Below are 22,221 nucleotides of genomic sequence, written 5' to 3' on the forward strand. Positions count from 1 at the left end.
ATTAAGGCAAATGCAATATAAATCATCCATAGTTTGGAATTTAAACACCATAGAATATGATGCTAACCAAACATTTCAAAACCATTGCAGAAAATATTTGGGGTATGTAATGAGTCATACAGTAAGGCAAATGCAATTTATTGTTAAAGCAAGTATCCTGTTGTGATACATAAAATGTGGCAGCTATAAAAGTCTAACAAAGTGCTGACTGTATATAGATCAAGTACGAGAAAACTGTTTCCCATGCATGACACGACTGAGACAGAGAACGCAGTAATCACTTAGAGAACAATAAAAATAACAGAGGGATTTGGAAGTGGCAGAAATAAGACCTTGACAGAAATAAAGCCATAAAATTAGAAATTTACTCCTGAAAAATGTAGTGCCAGAGGAGATGCATGTTTCCTGTCTTCATTGCAAGAACATAACATTGAAAATGGGCAATTTTTGTACTTGCTGTTTTGTTCCTGAGTTTATCTAATGATTCTGCTCACCATTCATTTTTCATTCATTCAGAAAATATTTATTTTGAACCTATTATTAAATGCCTTCTGCATATCAGTCACTATGTTAGAAACAGGGCATTCCATGGAGAATCCAAGATGTGGCTTCTGCTCTCAGGGAGCTCAGTCAAATGGGGAAGATGGGCAGCTGCACAAACAACTGCAGGCTGGGGTGAAAAATACGATAAAGTAGCACAGTCGTCAAATGGGGGTCAGGGACGGGCACTGAATTAGATGTTTAAAGGAGAAGACAGTTGTAAGGTGAGATTTCACACTTTTATCACAGCAGTGAAGTCATCAAAGTTGTGAAGGAAAGACCCCATCTCTCTAGATGGGAGATTCAGCGGTACTCAGTTGTAATACGTGGTATTTAGCAAGTGATAGAATGGAGCATGGATCAGAAGAAGCTAAGAATTCCTGCTCTGTGTCCCAGACCAGATCATTTTCTTCTCTGAGAAATGCTAATGGGGGCTGTGTGATTTTTGTGCAAAGATTTGATCTATATACTTCTGGTGCTCTGCTAACCAGCCATAAATGTGTTCACATATACTGAGTTTCCTGTTAATAATAGCAAAAAGCTGGATAGGCCTAAATATCTAATGATAAGGGAATTGTTAAATAAATTACAATCTAAACTGTAGAATACAATTAAGGATATTGAAAATAATATTTATGTATTTGGTGAAAGGCAGGAAAAGATCCAAGCAACACTGTTAAAAGGGGAGAAAAAAGTCAGAATATGTAGCTGTGGTCTCCACATACATATCCAGCACACAATCAAACATGCACGTCCAGGGTAAGCTATAGGGAAAGACAGCAGTGAGCAAGAAGAAAGAAAAGGTGGGGGAAGGCGGAAGAGACAAGAGGACCTCTCTATTTTTATTCTGTTTTTCTTTTCTTTATAGTTTAAATTTTTACAACATCCATGGACTTTATTTTGTTATTTAAAAAAGAAATGAGATAATGCCCATGAAGCAAGGAGCATGGTGTGCCAGGTGGCCAGCAAAAAATGTCAATTGACTCTCTTAGGCTGGCAAGAAAATATGACATGCTTAAAGTAATTTTAGTCTGCACACAGCATTATATCGATGGTTAAAAATGAATGTTTTCTGTCTGTAATAAAATGGAATGTAATAAACTGTCTTAAATTATGGTCAATAGATTTTAGTTAAATATGTGTTCTTTTCATTTAATCATTTAGGATTTATTATTCTAAGCTAAGTTTTAATAGAAAGCCTTCCAAATCTAGATAATACCAGACTTTGCTTAAATGCCAGAAATTTCCAGCCAACTATTATGACTTTATTTTAGAGACTAAACTTTAAAAATATTTAACATTCAGAGTTTATTATCATGTTGTCTACTTATCATTGGAAACCAAAGCCAAATCTTTTAGCAAAGCCTGGCCCACGGTGATCAATGTATATTCAGTTAATCAAAATTAAATTTAATTTTATGGAACTTTTTATTATAAAGAATTTGAAACACTCTGTAAGTAGATCATCTTTTATTGTATTCATTTAGTCATCCTTGTTTTCATGAAAAGTTATGAAGAAATTAAATTGAAAATTAAATTTTTTTTTGAAATGCACTAAGGACCTCTATTAAAATTCTTCATGGTGAGTTTCTTTGTAATTAAAAGAACCATTTATAATTTGAATTAACATTTTCAAATTTATCAGTGGGTAAGTTAAGCCTTTCACCTACAGAATTTTCCTCAAGCAAGACACTGTTCTGCCAAGGAGATGATAGAAAAGTTTCTACATTGTGATCAAGAATATGCAAACTTCAAAAGCTATAACTTTTTGCATGCTGATTGTGTTAATAAATATCTTAAAACCCTATTTGTGCTTTCTTTATTTTTATTGGATTGACATGGTAAGACTGTTTTCCCTATGAAGAAATAACATGATATAATATTTATATTTTCTTTTTTTTAGACCTGTATTTTTTTCAAGTATGAATGTTTCTAAAATATGTTTAACATGACAGTGTTTTCACAGCCTCCTGAGACGCTGATTTAAATGTACTGTGCATCTTAGAATTGATGTAATTTGACACGTGGGCAAAACTATGGGGCAAAATCGAGGTATGATCCCAGTGGTCAACTTTTAGCAGCCCCCAAGGGGGAAAAAAAAAAAACTTTATTTAATGATGTTTTTTACACAATTCATCACCAACCACATGATTTTTTGGTCTATCAGGCTGAGGTAACTGGAAACTCTTCTCAACACCCCATAGTGTTGAGAATTCCATGGACTTTATTTTTTTGCTCTTTTTTTTAAAAATCAATTTTTTTTTAATTTCAAGATAATTGTAGATTTAAATATAGTTGTAAAGAATCATTCAGGGAGACCGCATGTACACTTTACTCACTTTCGTTTCCCCAGTAGTAACATTTTGCAAAACTTTAGCACATTATCACAACCAGGATATTATTGACATTGACACAATCTATCAATCTTATTCGGATTTTCCTAGTTTTACATGTACTGTGTGTGTGTGTGTGTGTGTGTGTGCGCGCGCGTGCACATAGTTCTATATAATTTTATCATACGTGCAGATGCTTACATCTGCCACTCCGGTTAAGATAGAGAACATTTGCATCACTACAAGGACACTCTGTGTTGCCCGTTGACAGCCATGCCCACCTCCCTCCCTTTCTATGCTTCCCCATTCTCCTCTCTCCCCCCATGGACTTTTCACAAGTTGGGGATTTGGTGGCTGAGTGTTTTCTAGGTAACTTTTGGGAAGTAACTGATTTAGAGTGTGAATAAATAATATAAGCAAGCATTCTCTTCTTGAGCTGTGCGTCTCCCTGTGTTTTGGCGAAGGAACCAACAACAGGAGTAAGGGGCTGCCTTGGCTCTGCAGCATTTCTAACTCTCTGAAGGCACAAAACCAAATTTGCCACCTTTGTTTCCATTCCCAGATTACGCTCGGTTTGAGGCCAAAATCCATGACCTACGAGAGCAGATGATGAACCACAGCATGAGCTCCGGGTCCGGGTCCCTGCGAACCAATCAAAAACGCTCCCTGTATGTCAGGTAGGCAATGGAGCCATCTCCTGCTCTGATCTGCGCCTCGTGAGATACCCAGCTTGGGGAAACAAAGGCTACACCTTGTAGCGATAGGACATGTGTTCTGATTAACCCATGCTCCTGACATTACTGAAGACCTTAAGTTTAACCATTCAGAAGAAATCATTGGAATGTTATTTGTTTAAATTAGAGGCCCTTGCTTTTATCAAGTTGTTCTGTGATAATGTTATGATCCAAGGTAAAGTTCTTATCACAGATTGCAGTAAATATAATGAAAAGAAACATTTTCTTTTCTGATAAATCTCAAATTGAGTACAGGGCCCAAAGCCCCAGATATTTGTTTATCATTAGTAAGGGAAGAAAATACGCCTATATCATCTCCTAAGCTGCTTGATATTGATTGCATTAACTTTGGTGTATTGATTTGAAATCAGTATATTCTTCTAAAGAATTATGTGTTTTTTCCTAACAAGTTTTGGTAGAAAGACTTTCTCCCGTGGCATCTCATCACCAATTGTTTCTCAGACCGTAAAAGTAACTTGTTCCTTGCCTGACAAAGCTCATTAATTTACCACGAGAAAAAAATGATTGCTTGTACTGGAAACGTCTTCCAGCCTTTCATCCCTCTAGTTACCTCTTGAGTAAGATCCACTGACGCTCAACTATAACATGTTTCTCTTCCCAGCACAAGTCTCCTATATTACTTCCAAATTGCATCAGTGCTGATTGTACTTTTAAAAATAATGTAAGTACTAACAGCCAAAAGAGGGAAAGTAACCAATGGTCAAAATGAATCTATGGAGGAAACATGCTCATCCTTATTGTATTCTCCACTGCACACTCTGGGCCAGAATGTGGCCTGACTCCATGATATTCTCCTTACTTGAAATTTCACTTTCTTTTCCTGGCATGAGGTACCTGTTATAGATACTGAATGATGTCCTTGAATTGAACTTGGCCTGTTGGTTCCACATTGGCTGTAAAGTTATCTTTTGTGTGGATTAGATAGACACAGCAGGGGCAAGAAAGGAGCAGGATTCTGGGAGACAGCAGGTTCTCAAGGGCCTTAATTTGCTGGCCAGTCTGACAAACACAGAGTCCCTTCTTATTCCAGGGAGTTCTAGTACTTCAGAAGCCCTGAGATTACAAAACAATCAAATAGACCGTTAGCCTTTCAGATTTAGCCAACTGCATTTCAGAAGATTATTTTAATACAGTTCATTGTAATCTGTGAGAAGAATTGCTGAGAACTACCCTAGAACATATCTTATAGTGACATTGCAGATATGATGGAAAGTTAACAACCTCATTTGTGGCTATTTCTGTTTCCCTTACTTCTGCTGTATTGTTGATACAAAATATGCTTTTAATTTTGAAATGTTTTACTCTTGAGTAGCAAATTGGGAAAAGCCTATTGGGGTAATAGGATAGAGATAAATCAGTTAATGCAATTAAAGTGATTAGATAAAATAAAACTGGAAGGAAAAATTACCAAATAGTTGTTATCTTATTAAAATATAGGATGTATAAAAATGTTATTAATACTAGAAGAATTTGCTGAAAATATATTGGTAATAACTTTTAATTAAGTTATAAAAGATTAGGAAACTTAAATGAAGTGATGTGATGATATTATGTAAAACAAATGCACTATTTGAAATAGTAGTGTTAATCAGAATCAAACCTTTATGCTCTAAAATGGTGAATAAAAGTATAACATAGAGATAAAGACTAAAAGTAATAAAGTAGTAGTTAGAGATTTATTTAGAGGTTAGAAGGAATCTCTTTTAAATGAGACTCAGAAATACTCGATACTTCACGGGAAATTCCGCAAATGAAATGTCTGCAATATACATGCAATATATGGTATTTGGTTTCCAAACATTCAATTATTACTACTTATTTCGTACATAGAGGGCTGACCTCAGCATTTAAATGACTCTTAGACATAGAATCAATAGAAACATGACCATGCGTACAGTAAAATCAGAGGAGAAGAACTTACAAGAGTCCCTGAGCTTATTTTCATGCAAGGTGATAAAACAGACCAAAAAAAAAAAAAGTAAGAACTTGAAATGGACTAGCAAGGTCTAAGTGAAATCCTTACCAGAAAGGATTCAGCAGGTTTGTGCCTTTGTCTTTTCTTTTGTAAATACCAGTTTTGGCTATAGGATTTTCATAGCGATGCTTGCTTTATCTAGAGTGCTCGAATAGGACCAGTGCCAGTTGGTTGTTCTTATTTTAGAAAGCCAACTACTTGCTCTCTCAAAATAAATTAGTGGCAGGATTTCTCTCATTATATAAATATAAGATAATGCCTCTTCAATCTGAGAATGACATTCTGGAGTATTATTCATCTCAATTTGCTTAGCTTTTTGTAATTATAGGGCTGGAAAGAAGCTTAGCTATCACCGCGTCTATTGTTTAATTTACAGAAGAAGAAACTGAGGCCTCAGGAGAGAAGATATTTGCCTGGGATTCCACAGCTATTTCTGGCAGAGTCAGATCTCCTACCCACAGTCCTATACTCTCCCCTCATCACTCTGCCTCCAGAACACTTAGCTTATGTGGTATCAGCTGCGCTATAGCTGTGATTCCCAATCCACTTCTGCCAGGGCAGTGCTCGACTCTTAGATTAGGGAATAGGTTAGCTGAGAGGAAAAACTCAAACACAGAATTCTTTGGGATTGTTACACAGGATAAACTGTGCTATAGGACATATGGGATTTCTTTGGTATTGTTCATATTTTTCCATGAAGCCAAAACCAAGCAGCCTCTTTGTTCTGTGCTAAACAAGTTAGCTGACTTAGAATATTTGCCTGTACCACAAAACCACTCTTTCCCTTGGAGTTACCTCCTCTGCCTCTCTCTCTCTCTCTCTCTCTCTTACACACACACAACACACTCCCACTCCTATCCCTGGCCATGTCAGAGAGGATGCATCTTCTCAGGATCTTAAAGAAGCTGGCTTCGTTGCCTTGCTAGAAATGATCCTCCCACATGTTAGCAATTTGTTTGCCTGAAATCCTGAAGGGAGGGAGAGGTAATCAGCACTATCTGAGCCAGGCAGTGTTTTAAACTTGAGCCAACCTTCTCTATTTTCCAATCTAGTGTAAATGTTTTCCTTCCTTTAATCTTTTGGGTGAGGTGCTTGAAGTGCTTTGATAATGCCGTACAAATGGAATCAATTGTTGCTAATCATAAGACTGTACATGTCCCATGGGAATGATTTAGTTATGTTCGATTTAATTTGTACTGCATATTTCCTACGTTGTGAAACATAGTTGTAGAAACTTAAAGGTAAAGTGGTAAAAATATGAATATGATATTTTTCAAAATGCTCCACAAGTATATTACCATTTCTTCAAATGTAGATACAGTTAGGCTTCTGAGCTATTGGAATATGGATTTGTTGCATGGATTTCGAGGCTCTCCTTATGAGTAAAGAGAGTAGGTGACTGCCTAGGTGGAGTGAGTTGATGAGCTCGTGAAGATCTCCCTGCCTCTAAAATATGCCCTCCGCTTCTTACCTTCCCACTGGTAAAAAGCTGGTATAATAGAGAACAAGTCTTTGCCTGCTACCGATAGAGATGCACCCTTATATAACAAAGGTCAGAGATACTCATATAGGAAGGGGATTAAATTCACACAAAAGTGCAAATATCTAAAGAACAATCTTTTCTTTTGATAAAGGAAAGAGCACCCAAGACACTGGGAGAATGGGGAAAGCAAGAAAGAAAAGCCAGTCAGTCCACCAATTGGGAGGAAAAGGTCACAAGAAAGAACAGAAAAGCAAAACTTGGCCCGTGTTCATTTGTTAATAAAAGGTAGTGATTCTGAGATTTCAAGTGAATAAGCTCTCTGTTGTGAATCTGTATTGAAGAGAATCGGTTGCTATGATTTATTCAAGCATTCATCATTTTTTGAGCGTATGTTCTGTGCCAGGACCTATAATGGACACTGAGGACCCCGCAGTAACAGTCATGTTTCCTGTTCACAAGAAACTCATGTCTAGTGGGGGAGACAGACTAGGGAAAGGCAATTAAGTGCAATGTGATATGAAAAGACCTCAGTTAGCTCTAGAAAGGCCTGGAATCTTGATCACTTCCTAATGCAGCAATATCTGAATTGATTCGTGAAGTCTTATATGAGCTAACCTAGAGACTTTCAAAACTTTTGACCCAAAGAAGAAAATACACTTTTTATCATGACCCGGTAAATATATACACACATGAAGCTGAAAGAAAATTGTCATTAAAAAATACTAACACTTTTTTATGTAGAGTGTATTTTGTCATTTTACATTCTATTTGTTTCTCTCTGTTTTGATGAAAGTCACAACTCATCAACTTGAATTAATAACTCACTAATAGGTCATGATTTACAGCTTGCAGATGGCTTTAACAAGAAGGAGCATTCCAGGCAGATGACACAGAACACAGACAAGCAGGAGACAGAGAGCATCTTCAGTACAGAACATTTAGCATCTCTGAGATCCCTAGACCTCGGTGTTCTAGCCAGCTTGGAAGGCAGCTCTCCCTAATACAGATGAGGAAGTGAAAGTGGAGGGAAATATTAGTCAGGCATCTTCTATGGGTCAACCATTAAGCCAGTGTTTTACATATATTATTTCACATAATTCTCTCAACAATCCTATGAGTCAGGGGATATTGCCTTCATTTTACAGGTGAAGAAACTGAAATTCAGAGAAGTGAAGTGATTCTGCCAAGATCACAGAGCTAGACTAGACATGGGCACAGACATTCAGTTCCTGCTTGTGAGACATTGTAAAGCAGTGTCTAAGAGCACAGTTGCTAGATTCTGCCAGACAGAAAAACATTTGAGTCATGGTTCTGTCACTCTCTAGGTCTGTGAACTTGGACAAATCAGTCTCTCTGGCCTTAGTTTTTTGTTTGTTTGTTTGTTTGTTTTTCAATCTGTGAAAATGGGAATAGTAATAAAATATCATAAAGTGGTTGTGATGATTAAATAAAATAGTGAATTTAAATACCTGGTACATGGGATGCACTTGACAAATGTTGGTGATATTCATCATTGATAATAAAGGCCACCTTTCCCCTGCAGGACAGAAAGACAATAGAATTGATTTGAACAAGGCACTGTTTTCCCAGCAGTGAGATGAGCCTGCCTTGTCCCATTGCTTTCCTTCAGCAAGGGAAGAAGGATAGACAACCTTGGAAACCTTTTAGATTATTGTTCCTCAAGACCTCATGAAGCCTGAAAAGCAAGGCCAGGATTCCAAGGCTCCAGATTGCCCAGCTCTGTCAACTCATCAGGCATTTCTGAACTCAAACAAGAGTCTACCCAGAGGCAGGACCTGAAAACAATTCAACTGGAGCCACAAGACAAGAAGAAAGACTCACTGCATGTGAGTCTTCAGCTGGACCCTTCAGTTCTTCACAGATGTCATTAGTGTCCCTTACCATGTGATTTCTACTTCCCCTCTGTATTCTTCACTCCCTTCCAGCCCTCTGCTCACAGTTTATTTACAGTGGTTCTAAGTCCACATTTTACTAAAACTTGCTGCTTCTTGAAACCGTTTTTGCTTCAAAGGCTATAATATGACAAATACACTCAGGTGGGCCTCTTACCCCATTGTTTAACATATAAGGCTTTTATATATTGACTCATTAGTGCATTGATTCTTTCATTCAACAAACATGGTGCATGTACTTACCTGCAATGTACCAGTCTGCAGAAGACATTAAGGACACAGAGATGAATAAGAACACAGACCTCCTTCCCTCGAGTTACTCATAGTCTATAACTGCAGGCAATTCGAATAGTATACAGACCATTATTGTAACTGTCATTTTCTGATATCTCATGAGTTATGTGCCTTGCAATTATTTTAATCTTTATAACATGTCTATAAGGTTTTGTATAGTGAAATTTGCCCAGCAGATCACCATCTATTAAACTAGTGACCATCTAAACTCATCTATTAAAATAGTGACCACTCTGGTCCTTATTAAAGTTTCATAGTAAAGCTCCCAGAAATAGAGATACCATTCAATACGGAACCTGCAAAACCTAGTTTATGTCTTACTTTTATTACATCTCTAGTGCCTTATGCCACAGCACTTGGCATGAAGAAATCACATTAGTAAATACTTTTGAATGAATAAGTGAAATAATTCCAAGACTATCTTTCCTATATAGATGTGAAAGAAAATGAAAAAATAAAACCGAGATTTTTGAACAGTCGTTTGGAAGTCCAGTACCAGCTGAGCTGACACCAAGTGCATGGAGTCTGTTTCTATCCTCAGAAGGCAAGCATTGCTCATGGTGCTGCGATTTCCAGGAAACATCTGGCACTGCAAAGCCTTTTAGGCTGCTTCATTTGGCCACTGAACTCTGTGACTCTCTTAAAATTGGAGCCTAATTCAATAACGGATTTATACATGTGCACATAGCCTATGCCCTCTTAGTGAGAGGACTTGAGGTAGGGGCAAACCTCATTCTCAACACAACTAGTCTTTCTACTCCAGTGAACTAAGGCTGGAAGTTACGTCAAAGGCAGGCAGTCTTGAGAAAACAGATCCCACCCAGGACACTTCATCATGATGGGCTTTGATTCTGGGGGAAGAGAGTTCCCACCTGATTGATTTTGTTGGGAGGGGAAAGCTACATCACCATGTAGGTAAGAGACTCTGGTCATTTTTTTTCTTTGAACAGTAGCATATCCTTCCACTCCACTTTCTGCCCCACTGAACTGCTGGTCAGTAACTTGGGGATGGTAAGGGAGAGTGTGAAATGGAGCCTGGCAGGGAGGGGACTTTGCTCCAGTGGCATTACTGCTTCCAAGTTCACTTGGCTATGGATTTCCTGAGGGCATTTAGGCAAAGCCATGAAATATATGGACTAATACAAATCAGATCCTTACCTTTTTTCCCTCCAACCTTGGACCCAACATGCTCTTAGCCACTGTCTCCAGAGAACATGTTGCAGTCAGCTGTGTGCACCACCCCCCCCACGCCCAATACTTGGCACAGGGCTAGCTGACAATGGCATTTTTATTGCCTCTCATCTTTTCACTCATATATTCTTATTTAGCAACATCATCATTTATTCACTCATAAATGTATTGAATGTGCCACAGCAGAATAGGAAATAAAAACTACTTTTCTCTCTTAAAATCCTACTGGGGAAGGAGTGTGGTTGGTGGCATTATCAGGGACCTGAAACCATTTAATAGGATGAAGCAGAAAGTCTGAAGAAAGTTTCAACTTAAGAAACCAGAAGAGAGCCAGAGAGGGCACTGCAGAGTGAGATGAAGACTGTGGGCCATGTAATGAGGGGCCTGAGAACTCATGTGCCACTACTTCACTCCTGACTTCATTTAAACCTTAGAACAGTACCATGACATAAATATGATTATCATCTCCATTCTACAGAGGAGGAAGGAGCTTGGCAGAGGCCAAAGAGGTTTAAAAATGACCCACTCAAGATGCTATGTGGCCAAGCCAGATTCTCTACTCCGATATGTCTCTCTCTGAAGCCCATGCATGTTCTGCTACAATACAGTGAAGATGAAGTTAATCTCATAGGGGCACTGGTTAAATTCATACTGATAGAACTTCTGCATATTTTATACTTTGTACTGACTTCCTCCAGGTAGACCTGGCTTCTAGTCCAGAATTCATAGCTTATTGATCGCTAAAACTTGAGTGTCTCATTTATCAAATGAACATAATACCTAGTCCACAAGCTTGTTGTTAGGATTAAGTTAAACTAAGTCTGTGAAGGAGCCTGCCACATGGGACTTGTTAGGTGAGCAAGTCCCTTTATCCCTCTAAGTGCTTAGAGTCTGCCTCCTAAATGGGTGCCTCCTGTAAAGCAGAATAGATTTTGTTTGTTCATTTATACTTTGAGATTTATTAGCATTATGCCTACTCTTTCAGGCATTTGCATTTTTAATTGCACCCTTAATTGTGAAATAAAAGGCTTTTTCTTCAGGCAACTAATTTTATCCCAGAACTAGAAAGGAGGAGTCACTGGGAATCTGAGGGAGTTTTCTCCTTCCCCTGAAATCATAGGCTGCCCCTGTTTTTAAAAAGGTTTTAAATTTTTAGATTTCTATAGGAAGAGGGACAAAAGTATTATGGGTGGCCCTTCCACTGACCGTCACATATTTTCTCTCTCCCTCTACCCAAGATCTAGAATCCAGATCTCATTTCTACTAATAGTTCACCTACCATTCCTTATTCATTCATCTAGAAAACTTTTCCTGAGTCATTACCATCCACCTCATACTGTAGTAGGCTCTGGGGATAAAAAGATTAATGGGGCATTTTTTCTGCCCTTAAGGAGCTCAAAGCTCTTTCAAACAATCTGAATTCTGCTTTCTGACCCACACCCCATAGTAATTATATTTCCAGAAATCTCTTATCTCCAGTGGAGGTACTTGGCCTCATAGACCAAAATTACCACTTGCTGGAACAAACCAGACAGCTCTAGCTAGAAAAGGGAGCAGAAGAGGAAAAGATGGAATACAGGATGCTCACAGGAAAGAACAGGTGAGAGGTGAGGGCATGGAAAAATTGAGGGAAGCCTCACCCTAAATCATGAAAGTTAGGTCAGGAGCAAGGAAATAGACACAAGACCTTTGTCCTTTATTTTATTTTATTTTTTTTAATTTTATTTTGTCGATATACATTGTAGCTGATTATTGCTCCCCATCACCAAAACCTCCCTCCCTTCTCCCTCCCCCCCTCCCCCCCAACAATGTCCTTTCTGTTTGTTTGTTGTATCAACTTCAAATAATTGTGGTTGTTATATCTTCTTCCCCCCCCCCCCCGGTTTGTGTGTGTGTGTGTGTATGTGTGTGTGTGAATTTATATATTAATTTTTAGCTCCCTCCAATAAGGGAGAACATGTGGTATTTCTCTTTCTGTGCCTGACTTGTTTCACTTAATATAATTCTCTCAAGGTCCATCCATGTTGTTGCAAATGGCAGTATTTCATTCGTTTTTATAGCTGAGTAGTATTCCATTGTGTAGATGTACCACATTTTCCGTATCCACTCATCTGATGATGGGCATTTGGGCTGGTTCCAACTCTTGGCTATTGTAAAGAGTGCTGCGATGAACATTGGGGAACAGGTATACCTTCGACTTGATGATTTCCATTCCTCTGGGTATATTCCCAACAGTGGGATGGCTGGGTCGTATGGTAGATCTATTTGCAATTGTTTAAGGAACCTCCATACCATTTTCCATAGAGGCTGCACCATTTTGCAGTCCCACCAACAATGTATGAGTGTTCCTTTTTCTCCGCAGCCTCGCCAGCATTTATCGTTCAGAGTCTTTTGGATTTTAGCCATCCTAACTGGGGTTAGATGGTATCTCAATGTGGTTTTGATTTGCATTTCCCGGATGCTGAGTGATGTTGAGCATTTTTTCATATGTCTGTTGGCCATTTGGATATCTTCCTTAGAGAAATGCCTACTTAGCTCTTTTGCCCATTTTTGAATTGGGTTGCTTGTTTTCTTCTTGTAAAGTTGTTTGAGTTCCTTATATATTCTGGATATTAATCCTTTGTCAGATGTATATTTTGCAAATATTTTCTCCCACTCTGTTGGTTGTCTTTTAACTCTTTTAATTGTTTCTTTTGCTGTGCAGAAGCTTTTTAGTTTGATATAATCCCATTTGTTTATTTTTCCTTTGGTTGCCTGTGCTTTTGGGGTCGTATTCATGAAGTCTGTGCCCAGTCCTATTTCCTGAAGTGTTTCCCCTATGTCCTTTAGTTACAGCATTTGAAAAGTGCCTGACACCTCTTTAAATACTTTACGTAGTCATTGAATGAACGTTTTGAGTGGCAATTGGAGATGATGATTAAATAGAACAAGGTATTAGGAGAACCATCGGTGACTGGCTGAGTCAAGCACATGCTCCTGCCATGCATAACCGCTGTCTCCCACCTTTCACATGCCCTCTTCCCTACTTTGACTCATCCTCCCCTCCGTGGACTGTGAGCACCTCGAGAATGCAGATTCTGCCTGCTTAATGTCTACACCTGTACAGTCTGGCATATGGTAACTGTTGAAACAATCAAGTGAATGAATTATGGATGTCCTACATTGGAGAGAGTTTAACTTTATTTAAAATTTTACCTAATGACTTGCAAATGGTTTCCTGCCTAACAAAGTTCCTTGTCCCTTGTTGATCAAGTGAATAATTCACACTGTTCAATAACAAGCTCAGATTAAATTTTTAAAACTCATTTAACCAGTGTTATATGTGGTATGGGTTAGATTTCAAATCTATTTTCATTTTCATTATAAATCAGAAAGAACAATAATAATAATAATGAACATTCACAAGAACTTTAAAGATACTTAAAAATAATAATAATAAGCTCATAATAATTGCTATTTCTGTTCCAGGCAGTTTGCTAAACTCCTTATGTGGATTATTGTATTTAATTCTCACAAAAACCTTATGAGATAGGTGCTATTATTATCCCCATTTTAGAGAAGAGAAAATTGAGGCCAGTTTTCAAGTTAACCCCTAAGAAGCTAAACTGGGACTACAACCACTTTGAGTCATCTGTCTCCACTGAAGTAAATATTTCAAAAGCTAAATAGCATCACTGCACATTTATTTAGCATCTGCAGTACACTTCAGTCTTCCGGTTCTAAAAAAGTTTCCGCCCACCCATCCCCTCTTCTCAGTCCTAAATTTTGAAGAAAACACATATAAGTAAATCAGAAAACTTTGCAACTCAATGGAACCTGTTGGGTGTTCGTGTCTTTCTAAATGCAGAGGCTGCAAGACTTGTGGGTTTCCCTGGTCAGCAACATTACAATAGAGAAAATCAGGAACCTGACATGGGATTGACAACTTAATGCACCAAGTAAGAATTCTAAAAATAGTAAACAAACAAGCAAATTATATATTTTAATTGATTGCTCTTTATTATTGCCATCATTTTATGGAAGAAAGGGCATTTTAACACCAAAAGAAAAATAAGAACATAATCTGAGCATCAGGAACAGTCCTCCAAATTTTATAAATTTTCAGCATCAAACTTATTATTATTATCTAAATTGTACTTTCTCTTATTTTACGTTTATGTCATTCTCCCTACGTTTTAAAAACAGACCCTCGGGCCAGCGCCGTGGCGCAGTCGGGAGAGAGCGGCACTGGGAACGCAGCAGCGCTCCCGTCGCGGGTTCGGATCCTATATAGGGTTGGCCGGTGCGCTGAGTGGTTCAGCCGTTCACAGAAAAGACAAAATAATAATAATAAATAAAATAAATAAATAGAATTTTAAAAAAATAAAAATAAAAACAGACCCTCTTTTAACAGCTTTACTGAGATATAATTGATATACAAATAAATTACATGTTTCATGTACATGGTTTGAAGAGTTTGGAAAAAACAGACTTTTTTAAAAAGATATTATCTGTTGTATTTTAAAACATTGCATATGCTGTATTGTTTCTGACCAAATCACTTGCATCATCTACCTTTTCCCTCTTAATTTCCTTGAAAATGCAGATTTGGCCTTTTGGACCCAGAATCTCACACTTTCATACACACACACACACACACACACACACACACACACACACACACACACGAATCATACAAGTATCTGTGTCCATGGGTAAAATAACGAGAAAATGTGATGTGGACTGAATAGAAGTTTACAACAAACAGTGCATTTGGTAGCTTCTAGTGACTTCTATCATGAAAATATAATTCTCATTTAAGTTAACTTTGTAGCTCTTATTCTCCAGACAAACCTCTTAAACCAGTTCCAGTGGCTTTTTTGGAACGGACTGTATCCCTCTCTTCCTGTTAGTGAGGGCTCCTAGCTAATCAGAAGGAGGTGATCTCTGTGTTTCTGGTTGCTGTAAATGCAAATCATTGGGGCAGTTTCCCCACCCAAAATGCCTGTGTTAAACATATTCCATTGCTGGCTCTTCATAAGATGATTACTTTTCGCTTTTCCTGAAATTCTCTGTTACTGCACAGAAAATTCTGCTCCCCTGTAAATTGGGCCCCCATAGTACTACCACCTCCACAACACATTCTGATCCTCTTATGAGTCCTTGGTTATATCATGGATTCAGATTATCTGAGGACAAGGAGATGGCAATGGGAGTTTAATTCTCATAATACCCAAAAGGGAGTGTCATTATTATCCCTGTTTTACAGTTAATAAAACCAGGATTAGAGAGCTTATATTATCGCCCAAATTTACAGATCAAAAAAGAAAGAGAACATGATAAAAACTTAGTTCCATTCTATGCCAATTTTCCACTCTTAACCTTTATTTTGAGGGCTTCTAAAAATACCACATTTTCTTAAATATGCTTGATTTCATATATGTTCTCTCATTCCTGTAGGTACTTATAATTGTTATAAAAAGTTCTAAAAATATAAGTTTTACCCTGGAAAACATAGTCATCTAATGTATAATGCAACTCCCTCATTAATAAATGAGGACCTTAAAGATGCTCATGGATCCTTGACATGGAGTTATGCTGGCTCAAATTTGAATTTCATAGGGTCATACCTTTCATTGACCACGCATCCTCACTGAAGAGACATGAGGTTTCCTGCTGTGGGATGCTGCACACAGGATGAGAGGACTGCAAAACATTGAGACTAACTTAGAGCAAGTGGGGTGAAAAGACTATGGATGTAAGTTTTCCTTTAGAGCCTATTAATTATAAAATACTACATATGGTGCTGTCAGAGGTAAAAATATGGATCAGACATGTCCTGAAGGATCCATCTAAAGCTAGTTGCAAAAAACATGAAATAAGCTGTTATTGTGAATGCAAACTCTGCTCTAGGATCTGACAATATATGGGGGTGGTAGGAAATAAGGGAGATTAGACAGACCAACTATGATGGGGCTTCTTGCTGTAGGTTCCAAAAGCAAAGCTGTTATACTTTTTTGTTTTTGTTTTTGTTTTGTTGTTGTTGTTTTGGAAATACATCTTTGGCAGTGTATTTCTGCAAGAAATAGACACTGCCATAGAATAAAACATTATGTCCTCTAGAATACCAGCTCACCCCAGCCATTCATTTATGAGTTCATGGCATAATGGAGCAGGGAAAAAACCTGGGTTTTGGAGTACCTGGATTTAAATCCTGGCCCTGCCACTTAATGCCTTTCTTGTGACCCTAGCAATTTCTTCTCCCTGTAGGCCTTCACTTTTTCTATAAAATGAAGATAATAAATACACACTCATAAGGTTTATGAGGAAAAATGTTTGTAAATCACTTAGCATCTTAAACTCTTCTAGAAATTAGAAAAAGGAGAATATTTCCTAACTTTTTCAATTTTAACATCACCTTGTTACCAAAACATGACAAGGTCATTATAAGAAAGGAAATTTATAGTTCGGTCTTTGTCATAAACATAAAATCAAAAATCTAAAATAAAATATTAACATAATAAATTCAGCAATATAAAGAAAGAATAATATGATGCAGTGGGATTTATTATAGAATGAAAGATTGCTTTAACATTAGAGGATCACAACATTTAACAAAATAAAAGATAAGAAGCAGATGATCATCTAAATACTACAGGAAAAGCATTCAACAAAATTCAAAACCCATTTATGATAAAAAAAAAAGTTTTTAGCAAATTTGAAAAACAGAGGACTTCCTTAATCTAGTAAAAGGCAAACATTATATTTAATAATGAAATTTTGAAAGCTTTCTCCCTGGAAGCAGCTATGAGACAAGGATACCCTCTATCATCACTTCTATTAAATGTAGGTGCAAAAAAAAGGTAAAATGATTGGAAAGAAAAGAATAAAACTATCCTTATTTTCTGGTGACATAATCGTGTACATTAAAAATCCAAAAACTTAGATGAACTGATGGAATTAGTAAATGACTTTAGCAAGGTTACTAGATATAAGGTCAATAGCAAAATAATCATTATATTTCCATATAATAGTAACAATAAATAATAAGAAAATTAAATTTAAAATATCATTTATAATAGCATTGAAAAACTCTAAATACCTAGAAATAAATACACCAAAAGTATACCACTGTACAAAAGCCACACAATTTTATTAAAAGAAGACACATAAATGTAGGGATATACCATATTCATGGATAGGAAGATGAAATGTGGTAAAGATGTCAGCTCTCCCAAACTAATTCATTATAATCTTAATTGTAATTGGTGATGGTGGTGACAGTTATTCTAAAAGTTGTATGGAAATGTAAAACACCAAGATAGGCAAGACAAAAAAAATAATAAAGTTGAAGAATTTGCATTATATGATGTTAGAGTTTGTTATGAGGTTACATTATTAAAGGCAGTATGGAATTGGTAGAAGTGTAGACAAGTAGGCTAATGAAACAGAATAGAGAGTCCAGAAAGCCCCACATGTACACATCTTGATTTCATGACAAAAATGAAATTGCTATGCAGTGGAAAAAGGATGACTTTTTTAGTAAAGAGTGCTGGATCAACTGGCTATCCAAATTTTTAAAAATTTGACCCTTACCTCACACCATACACAAAAATCATTCTAGATAGATTGTAGATCAAAATGTAAAAAGTAAACAGTAAATGTTTAGAAGAGTATTGGAAAATAACTTTATAATATTGTAATAGGCAAAGAAGTCTTAAACGGGCACAAAATATACTAATCACAAAGGAAAATATTGATAAATTAAACTACATTAAAATAAAAACTTTCATTCATCTAAAGATACTGTGTATAAAATAGGGAAAGACAGAGCAAAGGAAAAGGTATTTGTAATCCAGAAATCCAGAAAAGGAATTATAAAGAGAATATGTTAAAAAAAAAAAAAAAAAAAGCACTGTTACAAGTCGTTAAGAAAAAGGAATTAATTTTTTAAGTGGTAAAAAGACCTGAACAGGCATTTCTTAGAAAAGGATATATAAATGGCCAATTCACATGAAATGGTACTAACCAGCAAAATGGCTAAGGTTCTTCTCTTACCAAGTGCTGGTGAGCATGTAGAGACTCTCATACACGTGGGAGATGAATTGGTACAATCACATTGGAAGAGTGTCAATATCTACTACAGCTGAACTTATTATACCCTATGATCTACTCTTAAATATATACCTATTAGAAATGTACACATATGTTTGACAAATACGTACAAGAATATTCATTAGCAGCGTTTTTGTAATAGCCTAAACCTGGGAATAACCAAATGTCTATCAACAATAGATGGGTAAATAAATTGTGGTATATTGACACAAGGGACTACTGCATCCTGTGGCTCATGGCCCGCTTCCTCCATTTTCAGAATCAACAATGGCAAGTTGAGTACTTCTCATGTTGCATTTCTCTGTCCCCTTGGGAAGGACTCACATGATTAGATTAGAACCACCAGGGATAATTTCAAGATCATTAAATTTAGTCACATTGGCAAAGTCCCTTTTGTCATATAAGAGGACATATTTAGAGGTCACAGGAATTAGGGCTTGGACATATTGGGGAGGGGGGGAAGTCATTTTTCTACCTAGCGTAATATTATTTCATTTGTATAACATTCAGAAATAGGCAAAACTAACCTATGGTGATAGAAGTCAAGAGTATGATTACATTTGGGATCTTGTTCCTAGACTAGGAATAATAGTACCCGTTTTAAAGGGTTGTTACTAGTACAATATCCAACAAAAATGTTAACTGTCTTGAAAAAGTACCTGTCACAAAATAGACTCATTATTTTTTATTTTCTATTTCCTTCTCTTTTTCCAGCCCCAATTTCATCATTTCCCCTGTAAAAATGCTGCAGGCAAGACTTTTATGCAGGATAAGGGATTTGAAGACTTGCAGGCCCTCTATAAAAGCTGTTCCCAAACTTGCCTAGTAATGAATATTCTCTAGAAATCAGAATCTATGTAAGAACCCCAGGTGCTATTTGAGCTAATGCAAAGTTTGGGAAACACTGTTGAAAACATAAGAAGTACTGAATGATCCGCTCCAGCCTCATCCAAAATGCCACTTGCTACACTTTTTAAGCCTCCCAAACCAAATTCTGCCATATTATACCAAGGATAATGTAAGAATTTCTTAAAATACTGGGCTAATCACAGATCAATATAAACTACCACTCAGTGCATCTAGAACTTAATCTTTTTCTTGGAAGTGGCCATCTGATTCTCAGGATCTAGCACCAAGCCTGAACAGAAAGTGGTTTCATAAATATTTGTTAAATTCACTGAATTTAAAGAGGGCATCTGGTTGTTGTTTGGTTGGTTTTGTTGGGTTGGGTTGTTTTTTTGTTTTGGGGTTTCCCCCTATTAAAACATGCTGCAGTTGACTGTGCCCATGATTTCTTGAATGTGCTAACAAAGAAGTCTGGTAAAAATTGAGTCTCTACTCATTTCACACACTTGCACCTCAAACTTTTCCATTCATTCATTTTACAAAAATAAATTTTACTATTGATATTCCACACGTGAGACACACAGATAGGTCCAAGGGATACAAGGATAAAAATACTGTCTTGCTTTAGGGTACTGCCAGTCTAGTGGGCAGACCAACAATAAAAGTATGTCCAAACTCACCACCACCTACACTGAATTTAGACTGGGCTGTTCTGATTAAGAAGGGAGCCACTACCAGAGTTAGTCATGTCCCTAGCCTCTCCAGACTGGCTTTCTCTCCTAGTAGGGGCCAAAAAGAGTTTCTAGGCTTATTTTACTCTTATTTGCCTCTTCTTTCTCAACCTTGTCTGCACATTAGAGTCACCTGGGAAGCTCTTAAAAAACCTGATGCCTAGACCCCATCCCAGACCTCTTAAATCAGAACCTCTGGGAATGGGTTCCTGGGCATCAGCATTTGTTGAAGCTCTTCTGGTGATCCCAATGTGCAGCAAAGTTGAGAACCTGATCTTTTCTGCTACTTGATCTTTTCTCTTCTTTTCTTTCTTTTCATTTTTTTTTTTTTTTCTTTTTAACTCTAATGCTTACTTCCTTAGCTCATATTTAAGCTGGGAACAATACTTTTAAAAGTCTCAGATTTCTCACATGGAAGTCTATTGCACACCTGCAGCTAATAAGAAGGCCAGTTTCTGGGATGACTTTCAATTTTGATCACATTCAGCATTAGTTGACTCAGAATTTGGAAGCCAACCTTGCATTTGATGCTACAATTTGCTAACACTTAGCAAAAAATAGAATCTCCTAGTTCAAGACCAAATAACTTTGGAAAGCAGATTTAAAAGGTTGGCAAGATTTCTTGAGAATCAGAGAGATCTAACGTCCAAATTTTGGTTTCCAGAGAATAAGAAGTGAATCGATTAGAAGTTCTTAAATTGCATGGTTTCTTTGAAAATGTTCAGAGTACAAGTGAGTTCCAAAGAACTTTGTTGAATGCACGTGTGTAGCCATGACCAGTCTTGCAGTAAACTCAGGTACAACTAGGTTTGCCCAACTCTCATTTCTGGTTTTTGCTGCTCCCCTCTCCTCCCACTCCCCTTGCAGCTCAACTTTCCCAGTTTGACCCTGACCCTGACCCTGGCCTTTTCCCTGTGCTCTCCTTACTTGCACCACTCCCCACCTTAGACTTAGCCTATCTCAGGCTGCAGCAATTGGTTGGCATGGAAACGTTAGATGAGCCTGCATGGTGGGAGGGATGTTCTGTTTCCAAGTGAAAATGGAAAAAAATCCAACTGTGATTCACTTCCAGCCATTTTAACCCTTGAGTTTACCCATCTATTTAAAATGCATCTGTGGCTCCTGATCACCTAGTAGGTAAAGGAGGCCATCTCGATCCAGGCTCTGCTCACCTCTGCACCCTCCTCTGTCTCTTCCTCTAAAGGCACTGGGAAAGAGCCTCAGGGAACACCTTGCTCTTTCATTTCTCCCTTACTTTGCACAGGCCCTTTCCTCAATCTATATACTTGCTCTTCCTCCTTCCCATTCCAAGAGATTCTTAATGGTTTTTCAAGACCCAATTCAGGCACCTAGAAGCTTTCCTGGCCAACACCTCTGCCCCACTCTCATAGCACTTCAGTTACAATGATTGCTGGAAACTAAGTGTAGGTGGCAGTTTTCCACCCTGGACTGTGAGCTCAGTAAAGGGGAAGTGTGCTACTGTGAGGAGCACGTGTGTTTCTCACACTCCGAGTGAGGTCTCATCTCCATCAATTACTAGATTGGAGATCTTGTACAAGTCACTTACCTCTTCTTGGTCTCAGTTTTCTCATACCTAAAATAGTAATGTTGGTACCTAATATGCCTATTATTTATCAAATGATGGCTCTGTGTTAGGTACTTCCTCACCTAATCTCATTTAATCTTCATGCCACTTCAGTGACAGATAAGATAATATTATTGACCCCCTTTAACAATAAGGAAATTAAGGCTCAGAGTTGAGTAGACTGCCCTAAATCACACAGCTCTCAAGTGGTACAGCCAATATTCAAGCCCAGATCTGATTCTTTATTACTCTGCACCAGTGCCTGTGTGTGTATATAAAGCACCTACCCTGTGCCTGCCTTTAGGGAGAGAAAAGGAACTGGGGGACAGATGGGTGGATGCCATGATAAATTGCCTTGGAGAAATCACGATCCTATGCTCTCCATGGAGATCCAAATGGGAAATTAACCCCCCTCCTGTGGTTTAAGCCTAATATGCACCATTTCTCCAAGCTTATGGAAAAGGTCAAGAATATAAAGGCT

At 37.5% G+C, this 22,221-nt stretch overlaps 1 protein-coding gene across 11 annotated transcripts in view; it reads left to right on the forward strand.

The window, feature by feature from the left end:
* The window catches only part of DLG2 (discs large MAGUK scaffold protein 2), a 2,032,915-nt gene that overhangs the window by 1,873,574 nt on the left and 137,120 nt on the right, over nt 1-22,221 (forward strand). For all 11 annotated transcript variants that reach the window (XM_063094161.1, XM_063094165.1, XM_063094169.1 and 8 more), the window contains one exon: nt 3,436-3,550. In XM_063094161.1, coding sequence (XP_062950231.1) covers nt 3,436-3,550 — 115 coding nt within the window. The remainder of the gene's footprint in view (nt 1-3,435; nt 3,551-22,221) is intronic.

The sequence above is a fragment of the Cynocephalus volans genome, chromosome 4, assembly GCF_027409185.1.
Source record: "Cynocephalus volans isolate mCynVol1 chromosome 4, mCynVol1.pri, whole genome shotgun sequence".
NCBI lineage: Eukaryota > Metazoa > Chordata > Mammalia > Dermoptera > Cynocephalidae > Cynocephalus > Cynocephalus volans.